Source organism: Sitophilus oryzae, unplaced genomic scaffold (assembly GCF_002938485.1).
Source record: "Sitophilus oryzae breed Bouriz unplaced genomic scaffold, Soryzae_2.0 scaffold_815_pilon_pilon, whole genome shotgun sequence".
NCBI lineage: Eukaryota > Metazoa > Arthropoda > Insecta > Coleoptera > Curculionidae > Sitophilus > Sitophilus oryzae.
Window position 1 is genome coordinate 2380312 of NW_022147434.1, and position 12726 is coordinate 2393037.

The 12726-nt window shown below is 28.6% G+C and overlaps 1 protein-coding gene across 12 annotated transcripts in view; it reads left to right on the forward strand.

Moving 5' to 3' along the window:
• The window catches only part of LOC115889561 (matrix metalloproteinase-14), a 109124-nt gene that overhangs the window by 26571 nt on the left and 69827 nt on the right, over positions 1-12726 (forward strand). For 11 of the 12 annotated variants that reach the window (XM_030909600.1, XM_030909601.1, XM_030909605.1 and 8 more), the window contains exon 2: positions 10103-10147. The exons of the other annotated variant lie outside the window; for it this stretch is intronic. In XM_030909600.1, coding sequence (XP_030765460.1) covers positions 10103-10147 — 45 coding nt within the window. The remainder of the gene's footprint in view (positions 1-10102; positions 10148-12726) is intronic. 12 annotated transcript variants of the gene reach the window in all.

A 12726-nucleotide genomic window follows, 5' to 3' on the forward strand; every position in this document is an offset into this window, starting at 1 on the left:
ACAGTATGGTCCATTTATTTATTACCTATTATAGTTGAATCTAAATTTAAAATTTTATACATATTTCTGAATGAGCAATTCATCCCGAATAACTGTCCAAGTCTCATATACCTTTTCATCACAAAATTGTGTTTTGTTGGTCAAATTTAAGTATTCTGTTCAAAAATTAATTATGTCATGGTATTATCATATTATGAAGGGAAAACAACACAAACTCAATTTGTTCTATCTATATCTGCAGAACGAAAATTAAACTATAATGCGCTGTTTGAAAATTTCAATAATATCTAACAAAATAAAATACAAAAAATGCCTGGAAATTAAGGCTTATTTCGAAAAATATAAAAACACGGAAAATGCAGTATAACGACCATCTAATTAACTGGTACATAAAATATATGTTTTTTGTCACTTAAAAATAATTGCATGATATTTTAAAAATATTAATTACTTCTGTATCGGCATATTTTTCACATAATTTCATATGAATTTTAAAAATTTTAAGCAAATTATTAATTTGAGGAGTTCCTTATATACAGGGTGGCGCACCTCATTCGCCTCGGTTGATTATACGAAAACGGAAAGATGTAGAAACAAAATATTTTATGGGTATATGCGGGGAGGGAATGTGCACAATTTAAAATTATTTTGAAATGTACAGGCTGTTTCAGAACTAAAATCCATACCAAAGTTATATTTTTTCTTATGGAACACCCGGTATTTTATTTCATTTTTGGATTCTTGGGCCCAAAAAAATGTATTGATTATAAGGGTTAAATATGTTTAAAATCTTTAGTTTTTGAGATATTTAAGAATATTTAAAAATGCATGCTACATTAGAATAGACTATTAACACCCTGTACATTGCTTTTCAGAACTAATTCCTGTGCTGACTTTTAAGCCAGGGAAATTACTGAAAAATTTAATTCCTTCGTTTAATGTATACAGGGGTATCACAAATTGCTGGTCTATTTTAAATATTTATTTTACATAAAAACTTCGTTATTTCAAATACAACACCGTGTATTTTTTCAAATAAATCGAAGAAGATTCAAATGCTCTTTCAAACTATATTAGGGTTTCCTATACCTACATAGCTCAGATTTTGAATAAAAAGCGATTTTTCAATAAAATGGCAATCAAAATAGCTGGTGTCGCTATGGCAATTTTCTGGTTAAAGCTAGTAACTCTTTTCAAAATCGACATTAGTTTGTGGACATTATTATTTAGATTTATAACAGTTTACTTAAGTTTAGCTACAATAGTTTAATACTTATTAAACTTCATTATTCATTATTTTATCAAGAAAAATAAAGCAGTATCTGCTGGCGGAACGAATGGGTATGTTACTAGTGATTTTATTTTGTGAAGAAAATTGTTTCTTCGCCTCAAGGGCCTATGCTCAAAGATATCCAAATAGGAATCTTCCTGATAAGTGTTCCTTGAAAAAATACTTTTCTATTTCGCAGAGCTATAGGTAGCTATAGGGTAGTGTGGTTTATAAAAACCTAATAGGCAGAAACCTGTCGTTGGAAGTAAAGAAAATGAATTTGCCCTAATTGGCTCTTTTATAGAAAATCCATATATCTACGAGTGATCATAAAATAAATGAGAGAACTACTTCTTCGTTTTTCTTGAAAGAATAATAAATACATACTTAATAAATATTATTTATTAAACTACTGTAGGCAAATTAAATAAAAGTAAACTGCTATACATTTAAATAAAGTCCATAAACTAATTTCGATTTTGAAAATAGCTAATTGTCACTAGAAACTTGACATCAGCCATCTTGGTTCCCACTTTATTGAAAAATGGCTCTTTATTCAAAATCTCAGCTAGATAGGTATAGGAAACCCCTATATAGTTTGAAAGAGCTTTTAAATCTGCTTCGATTTATTTAAAAAAATACAGGGTGTTGTATTTGAAATAACGAAGTTTTTATGTAAAATAAATATTTAAAATAGACCAGCAATTTTTGATACCCCTGTATACAGGGGTATCAATTTAAACAAAGCAATTAAATTTTTTAGTAAAGTTTATTTCTCTGGCTTACAAGTCAGCACAAGAATTAATTCTGAAAAGCAATGTACAGGGTGTTAATAATCTATTCTATTGTAGCATGCATTTTCAAATATCTTTAAATATCTTAAAAATCAAAGATTTTAAACATATTTAACCCTTATAATAAATACCTTTTTTTGGGCCCAAGAATCCAAAAATGAAATAAAATACAGGGTGTTCCATAAGAAAAAATACAACTTTGGTATAGATCTTAGTTCTGAAACACCCTGTACATTTCAAAATAATTTTAAATTGTGCACATTGCCTTCCCACATATACTCATAAAATATTTCGTTTCTACATCTTTTCGTTTTCGTATAATCAACCGAGGCGAATGAGGTGCGCCACCCTGTATAATATTCAAATTTTGGTTTGTAAGTTTACTGTTCAAGTGTATTGATGTAATATTTAAAGAAAATTCCATTTTATAAATTTTAATTGAAAAAAATGTGAATTAATTCAATTACAAATTACAACATAAAATTTCAAAGAGTTTTTATTTTTTGTTTGTAAAAAAATTCCTTTGTGGTTATTTGAATTATTAACCTGTTTGATAAAAAATAACTGTTCGAAATGAAAGTTATTGGTACGTTTACAAACTACATGATAATTCAATAATGTTTTTCTTTTAACCGCTAAAATCATTACCACAGTTTATTCATTTCCTACCGCCACAAGGCTACTACATCTACCATCTTCTACATACATATATTACGTTTTTTGACATATAAATCAATAGAAATACTTTTATTATTATACTATGCTATATACAGGGTGGTCTAAACTGTATTCCAGAAACTTCGTCAGCATATTCTGGAGATAAAAATAAGTAAAAAAAGTTTGTATTAAAATATATCTTAAAATGCTTAGTTTCGGAGATACAGGGTGTAGAATTGTAGAAGTTTCATTTTTATTTCGATTATTTCAAAATAATTTCTGAAATAAAGTCAATATTTGGAAGAAAATTGGCATCTAGGAGTTTTTTGACATGAAAAAATTGATTTTAATGTCAATATGACTCCTATTTGTAGTGGGCGCCGCCTAAATGTGTTTTAACTGTTTTGAAGAGCAATAACTTTTTTTCCGTACCTGTATAAAATTATTGAGATATATACATTTCCGTGACCTTTTACGTAAAAATATCTCTTGATTAAAACCGCTACGAGCAACCGTTTTCAAGATATTTAGAATAGAAATAGTAAATACAGGGTGGGGCCTCTCATACGCCGCGGAAGCTCCAATAAGAACGGTAGTTTATATCGAAATGAAATTTTGTGAGCATATATAGGTTAATTCAGAGCACTTTTTAAAAATATAGAGAGTTCTACAGGGTGTCTCCAAAAAAAGTTACACATCAAAGTTGTGTTTTTTCTAATGGAACACCCTATATATTATTTAATTTTCGGATTCTAGGAAAAAAATAAAGGTAAGTTTTATTAAAGAAGCATATACCTAAAATCTAAGAATTTTGACATATTTCACATTTTGTGAAAATGAAGAGTAAATTTTAAATTTCGATAACAGCTACCTAAATTTTTGTTGACCTTGTATACCCTGATATTTAATTACAGTAACCATTGTATGTTATACCAAATTGAAATTTGACCCGAAAAGTTATACAGGGTGGGACAAAATTAAAATGGTACATTAGTCAGTCAGTTTTAAAAACAAGTTACTCCTTTATTTTAAATTGAACACCCAGTATATTTTTCCGGTGTTCAATGGGGAATTTATATATCTTCAAAATATTATTAAGGTTGCCTACCCCCCAGACAAAGATTTTCCGAGATATTTTAATTTTTATGATTTTGCGTCAGTAAATCTTTATTATTTGAAAAAATCTAGGTGGCTGTGTGATATACCTTTTGTTAATTTAACAAAAATTAAAGATTGTAGAGTAAAATACTCAAGGGTAATAAAAAGATACACGTTTAAAACATATTTTAATTATTACAGAATTAAAACGAGATATAAACCTACAATTATGCGACAAAAATTAGCTAGATGAAATCAAATTCTCAAAATGCTTCCTTTCCTGTTAACTGTATAAAATGATTGTCTTTTCAAAAGAATCTTTTCATTTTAAAAGGCATATGTCGAGTTCTACCTCGAAAAGCAGCTACAATAATTTCTCTCATGTTTTCGACACTAGTTGGTCGAGTTTTGTAAACACTGTCTTTAACATATCCCCATAAAAAAACCAGACTAGATAAAATCAGGAGCATTTAAGTATTCTATTAACTGATGGATGCACACTGCATTCACCAACTAATAGAATCATATCAATTCTCTCTGATGTAGGATAAGTTTCCATTTTCGGCAAATTTCTGAGAAATTCTTTTGTTTAACTGACACAAAATGATAACTAGTTGTTAAAGTTGGACTAATTAGACAACTATGTTGAAGTAACGTCAGACATATCACAGCCACCTAGATTTTATCAAATAATAAATATCTGCTCAGATCAAATCACGTAAATGAAAATATCTAGGAAAATCTTTGTTTGAGGGGTAGGCAACCTTAATAGTATTTTGAAGAGACATGAATTCTTCATTGAATGTCGGAATAATATACTGGGTGTTCCATTTAAAATAAGAAAGTAACATGCTTTTAAAGGTGACCAATGTTCAATATTAATTTTGTCTCACCCTGTATAACTTTTTGGATCAAGTTTTAATTTGATTTAAAATACATAGTTAATTTAACTACATTTTAGGCTATACCGGGTAAATTCCTATTTAGGTGGCTTCTATTGTAATTTAAAATTTTTTCTTTATTTCTAGAAAATGTTAAATATGTCAAAAACCTTACATTTTAGTCATATACTTTTCTTATAAAACTCACCTTTATCTTTCTCCCAGAATCCGAAAATCAATTAATATATAGGGTGTTCCATTACAAAAAACACAACTTTAATATGTAACTTTTTTTGGAGACTCCCTGTAGAAATCTCTATATTTTTAAAAAGTGCTCTGAATTAACCTACATATGCTCACAAAATTTCATTTCAATACAAACTGTCGTTCTCCTTGGAGCTTCCGCGGCGTATGAGAGGAGCCATCCTGTACATGCCATTATTGGCAAAAAATCATGTTGAGTAGATGTTATTTGACTGAAATAATCAAAGATATTGAGTTTAAATATCTTTGGAAATAATAAATTTAGAAAATTTTTATTTTTTTAAATTAATCATAATTTTTCTGCGACAAAAAGATAATTAAACAGTTTCTGTTGCACTTTTGGCACAAAGACATTCAAATTTATGATTTCAGTCTAACAATTATTTAGTCTATATGTGTTTAATCGTGACTTCGATTCCAAATATCTCGAGATCCATTATTCGTAGATTTTTACCAAGATACCTTTTTTACGTAAAAAACGTCGTAAATGTATACCTATTTTTTTAATCAGTAGTTTTATACGGGTACGGACGAAAAGTTATTACTCTTCAAACCTGTTAAAAATATGTAAGTGGCATCCTCTACAAGTAGGAGTCAATTGATATCGAAATCAAATTCAAGTTTCAATGAATGCCAAATGTTTCCGGAATACAGTTTGGACCACCCTGTATATGGTAGTTCTTTTTAGATTTATTGTTTTAGAAAACCAAACTCTTGAAAGACAATTTTTTTAAATTGCCTTTCAATAATACCTATTTCTCCAGATACATTAACTGTTTAAATATACCGTAAAAATAGTTAGTACTACATATTATTTTTCAATACCCATAATAGTTCTTTGCTCTCTATAATATATGAGTGGGTAATTGACTTGTCCTCGGGTTAATTATGAACATTAATTTATCTGACATCTAAAAAAATCAAAACCATATGTTTGAGCACAATGAAATGAAAACACAAAGATAAATATATTTTGCAGATTTAAGTAGGTATTGCTGTTAATAAAAGTAATTATTTTCAAGTGGTTAAATACTCTTTGCAGTTAATCATTATATTATGTCTTATTAACTATAAGTAGTAATATGCTGACAGGTTTATTGCCTTTAAAGCTTCATAACTTATAAGAAATGTTAATGAAAGCAGTAATTGTGATTATGTTGATTAATAAGAATTTTTTTATACTCTTTATAAGCACTATATCGAAATATAAAGATAACTAGAAATAATTAGCAATTCTATACTTTTCACATTGTATTGAGTTATAATAGAGTCTAACAGCTAGCAACGTTTTCGAGAAAGTATTTTAAGATATCTTGCTCTTTGATATATCTTTTACTATGCTCTCTGGAACAGCATGCGGCCCGTCTGGCTGCCGATACCCGTTGCGTTCACTACTGCGCATCGGAAAAAGATATTATATATATTTTTTTAATTTAGTCCTATAAATTCTAGCATTGAATATAAATCGAACATGTCTCCATGGCGCAGATTGATATATACCGAAAATTTATAGCGAACCGATGCTTCAGAGTTAGAATCCGGGTCAGGGCAAAGACTTTTTTATTTTATTTTTGTTTATATTCTGATAGTAAAGTATTAAATAATTCTGGTGATTAAAAAAAACAAATATTTAATACTTTACTATCAGAATATAAACGAAAATAAAATAAAAAAGTCTTTGTCCTGACCCGGATTCGAACTCTGAATCCTCGGTTCGTGGTCGGAAACTCTACGCACTGCGCTATGAAGACATGTTCGATTTATATTCAATACTAGAATTTAAAGGACTAATAAAAATATAGGATCTTCTTTCAATGCGCAATATGGAACGCAACGTTTACCAGCAGCCAGACGGGCTGCATGCTGTTCTAGAGAGCATAGTAAAAGATATATCAAAGAGCCAGACGTTTTAAAATACTTGTTTTTCCGACGTTGCTAGCTCTCGTACTATAAGTAATACATCCTTATCCTTATATTTATTCGGATTTTAGATGAATTATGGTTAAAAAATTATGGTTAATTATGGTTAACGAGTAAGTAAAACGATGATAAAAAAAACTAAATTTTTACCAACCTTCTTGTGTGCGAATTTTCTGATCAAAGCTGTGCCAGGCTAAGAAAATTACCCATCTATCTACTGGGTTCGGAGTCTACCCAATCACATTTATAGATGGGTCTACTAGTCTACTCCATCGTCAGGATGGCATTCGTAGGTTTCCTAGACCTAGCAAGGTTCACGGAGAAAACGCACGTTTAGTAACTTATAGTATTTTACAAGTTTTTTGAAAATGTCAATATTATAAACAAGTACATTTATTATACAGGGTGGGTCTTAAATATGGGCAAATATTCTCAAGGGTGGTATATTGCGACCCCAGGAATACGTCAATAACATTTTTTTCGCAAAAAGAAGATGTTGAAAATTGTGCATTTTCTTTTAAATTTTCCTTTATTTTTGGTTATTTTGGACTTTTTGAAAAACGATAAAGAAAAAGTATGTTTCTTTTATCAAGATCTATCAGAACTAAAATATTTGCACTTATATAAGACTCACCTTGTATAGTAAAGTAGTAATTTTCTATATCTTTTTTTTCTAAATTAGTTTTCATTTTCAGTTTAATTTCAAGCTCAAGTTATTTCTTTAACCAATAATTTTAACACTTAGTTTATATCTGTATAGTTGTAACTAAGAAAATGTTAATTTAATGAGAGGTCTATTAAATAAATTATTTACCATAATTAAGTACTATAATTATCAAGGAATTACAGTTATATATTACATGCCTCTAAATTTAAAAATAAAACAAATTTATTTTATTTATTTTAAAAATTTATATTTACAAAACTTTTTCAAATGAATTTCTGATCCCTTTTTGCATCGTGACATAATTGTGAAGATACCATTGCAAAAAAATCTGCAATTTCGGAGAATTTTTTTTCCAAGAAATTATAAATACAAAAAATGATCTATAGCAAATAAGTATCCTACATGTAAGTGAGTAGGAGGGTTATGTTGTGTAAAAATGAGACATTTTTCAAAATTTTAGTTTTTTTAATTACAACCATTTAAATACCAAAGTATTTCTTCTATAAAAGGCAGTTGCTAATAACGCAACTATTGTAAAAATAAAAATATAGTAAAAGTGCCTCTAAAAAAGCGAGTATGTAGAAAAGTCACGTATTATAATTATTCACGTGTGCAAACGAGTGGAAGTGAAATTGTGAACTCTAAAGTGACATAATTGAGCAGTAAAATGACCAAAATACATGTTATGTTATGTATTATTTAAGGGATTAAGCATCAATCCTGTCTATTTATCGTTTTTGGTTCTTGTCTAGTGGTCCTTGACTCATGACCCAGTTCATATTCTGACATTTTACTTGAACACTGATGACGGAAAATAATATTTGTCAGTTCAAAATTGTACACTTGTGGCCTCTTTTGATGTACTAACTTAAATAACTTAAAAGCAGAAAGATCAGCTTTTGTCAGCTGATTTACTGTTCTGGTATTGTTTGTTATAAGTAATATGTAAATTCTCAAAATGTGTAGCTCAGACGATTGTGGTTTGTGCAATCATTGAAGCCAATGTATAGCAAAGTACACAATAGTGTACCTAGCTTGTGGTAACCCTGTACTGATGTCACCCAGGAAAAGTTTCGTAGTCACTGTAGTTAGTTTCAAAATTTTAAATCTCAAAACGAGACAATGGATTTGTAATTTTAGTTTTTCCATGATTCATCACGTAAAGATTAAACAAATTATGGAGATGATCTGTTAATGATATTGTTAAATGTTCCTAACACAAAACTGACTGAATATAAATTTTCAGTAGTTTTATTTGAATATCACATCGTATCTTGCGGCCGCAGTGGAGGGTCTTTGTTGAGATCTGGTCTTAATACAAAATAAAATACATATTTCATTATTGTATATTGAATGTACGATCCTAACCATAGACTAAGAGTACCAACAAAATACTGAAAACTTTATTCTTTATACACATAATTATCTAATTTAGATGTCATTAATCGCAATTTTGCTTTCTTAATATTGTCTTAAACATCTGTTTCAACCACAAATTAGTATGAATCAACGTTTCGCTGAAAAATAATAAAGCCGCAACTGCAATTCGCTTTTTCTACGGTTTCCTTTGGTTCATTAAGTATAGCCACTTTATAAATACGCAAGTGATATTTTCCATTTGGTTCATTTTTCGTCATAATGTTTCTTGACAATTACGCCTATTTTCAATGGTAGATTAATTTTTAATTTGCAAAAGTTGAGAAAAGCAAACATAAAATATTTATTGCCGGGATAAGAGTATCTAACGCTAGAAATATTGTTTTATTTATTAATGCTTATTCTATTGTAATTCCTTAAACAATAATTATTATAAAATGATTTAAATTTTTTTAAAATATCACATTCAAAATTAATTTAATATTTAATATATAATTTTTTTAAGAAAATATATTTCTATATAGAGTGAGTCTAACTTGCAAATATTTTTAGGGGTAGTATATTTCGACCCGAGAAACACGTCTATGATTTTTTTTCGGGAAAAAATTTTGAAATTTTTTGAAAAAAATTGTATTTTTATTAAATTTAAATTTATAAGAAAGAAAACCTATATCTATTTTTTTTATTTTTAAAGTAAAATATCTCGGTTATTTTGGACGTATTTGAAAAACGGTAAAGAGAAAATATCAAGAAAATATGATTCTTTTATTGAGATCTACCCTCGGATCTACCAGTTCTGAAAATATTTGCACTTATTTAAGACTCACCCTGTATATTGTCTAGTTCCGTATTTGAAAATTGGTATTTTAATTTATATGATTTGTTAAGTATCATTAAAGTAAAATTTTTGCATTAGAAGTGGTTTAGATTTACATGTTTATGCGATTCCAGCAAAACTATGTGTATTAAAGTCCAGTTCTATATACCATGTTATAATTTGAAAATTGCAACACGTTGCAAAATCGCTTTCTGGATGCACAATTTTGTTTCTTATATTTTTTATAAAATAATATCTGTATAAAATAAATCTGTATACTTTTATATAAGTGAACTTATATATTTTTAATATATTGCAAATATTTTAGATACTTAATTTAATCTTTTTTATGTTTAGTTTCACCGATCCTATGGAGATGACTACTATGATATTTTAGGAACGGTATGTTAAACAGCTTGGAATGCTGCTTTTGGTTGTACAAATGCACATACCTACCTGTAAATTAACACATATTAGTTATTGTAGAATTGCACAGAATTTTTTATTATTATAAACACCTAAAAATATACATATAGGAGAGACTAGCCTAAACCGTAGCTCTTTGCACAAAATCTAGACTGACTGGTTGTGGTTATTGTGAAATATATAGTTTGATCTCCAGACAAACGAAATCACTTACCAGAGGCCATCGAAATATTAGACCCAATTAGACCACATAGCCGGAGAGCTGGCGACATATGTGGCGTGAATCCAGAATCTTAAGTCGGGCTGGGGGTTTGTGGGTATTTTGCTACTGCGCAACCCCTTATATTTGCAAAAAAATAAATCCAAAAAATATCCTTTAGGCAACTTGAAATTTGTTTATTCTTAAATTTTAGCATCTATTTAATCCAGAGATAAGTATGCCAGACTTTTTTTTCGAGTTTAAAGAGTAACCCGACCATTCCAAATATGTTGAATTATTTACATCGAAAATATACTTTAGGCATTCTAAAATTTGTACAGCGTGTTTATTAGATAATATTAAAAAATATTTGTTAATTGCCAGACGAATTCAACGATTTTTAATATTTGCCTGACGCAAATAGAGATTTTAAATGAGCGCGACAAAAAAGTCTTATGAGTATTTATAAGCGCGAGAAAGATAGTTTATTGAGACTCGTCGGCAGCAGACTTGGCTGACGTAACAGTATTTTACACTGTTTATTTTTTACTTTCACACTGCCACTGTGTTTTACACAGTGTATCATCTGTTTCATTAAAGTCGAGTTTAAAAAAAAAAACAATATTTTCGACATAATTACAATATTAACATTCATAATCAATTATCTGATAATTTTAATTGTTACTTTAGAAATTATAGTCAAATTATTGATTCACAAAAAAAAATCAAATTTAAATCAATAGAAAACTAAAATTTAAACAGTTTTTATTTTAATTTTTTTGTTACAGTTAACTTTAAAAAAATGTGTCAATTGTGGCAAAAATGTATAATAAAAGTCTAACAAAACACAGAAGTCAGACGTAAGTAAGAGTTTTATATATTAGTTTTGTTGATGGTTAGGTTAGATTAGGTTAGGTTACGTCCCGTTAGCCGCCTCTCCTGCCGACGAGTCTCAATAAACTATCTTTCTCGCGCTTATATATACTCATAAGACTTTCTTATCGCCCTCATTTAAAATATTTATTCGCGTCAGGCAAGTATTAAAACCCGTTGAATTCGTCTGGCCAATTAATATAACACATATTTTTTAATATTATCTAATAAACACGCTGTAAGAAAATTAGAATGCCTAAGGTATATTTTCTAGGTATAATTATTAAACATATTTGCGATGGTCGGATTATATTTTAAACCCGAAAAAAAAGTCTGGCATGCTTATTTCTGAGTTAAATAGATGCTAAAATTTGAGAATAAACAAATTTCAAGTTGCCTAAAGGATGTTTTTTGGATTTATTTTTTTGCAAATGTCATGGGTTGCGCAGTAGCGAAATACCCGCAAGCCCTCTGCCCGTCTTAGGATTCTGGGTTCACCAGTTAATAAACTGTACATATTTAGTTATTCTAGTTTGCCTAAAATATGGTCTCTAAATATGTCGTCAGCTCTTAGGCTAACAGTTACAAATAATTTTTGATATTTTGATATGTATTACTTCTTCAGTCACTCGTGTTACTTGAAAAATATCTTAGGTAATACTGGACGTCTTGTATTAAATATACCACAATGTTTCTCGCTAATGCAGTTATAGAACCAGATATTGAAGAGGTACGGTATAGGCAGCTTTTTCTCTCTTTAAGTACCTATACTCTTTGTATATTAAAACTGTTAAAAGAAAATGTCGAAATCTATTCCGAAGGATGAAAAAACTGCATAACTTTTAATATAAACTTTTATAATTTTGATAATTTACATAAAAATACCAGTTAATGTTATATAATTTCGTAATTTTAGACGCTTTTGCATTCACTCGCCCAGAACCAAAGTCAGAAAAATTGCAATTTTATTATTAATTTTTGGCACATAGCAATTTATTTCATCCGCATAATAATTTTTAGTATTAAAAGGTTTTTTTTGCTATTGCATTGTTATGTTCTTTAATACGAATAGCGTAACAAAATATTATTGCTAAATAGCGTAAAATATTCGTATAGTACAATACTCCGAAAAATAGAATTACTGGTTTTTAGAAATTTCCCAATATTGTAGTATAATGTAAGAAATATCGAATATATACAAAAAATATTTTTTGGAATTATTAACATAATTTTTAACAAATGATTTTTTATTAATATTTAAAATATGATACCTATACGTTTGTTTAAGAATGTCGGGCAATGTATTAGATATTGGAATTAAAATTATTATGTGGAACTAACTTATTATAGTAAGTTTCTTAGTTACAGAACTGCAATGTTTCGGATTGCACTCTCCGTTATCAAGTGAGTAATACTAAATATAAATATTCTAAAATAAACAATTTATATAAATAGCTATACAATCGTTGTTCATTGATATTAG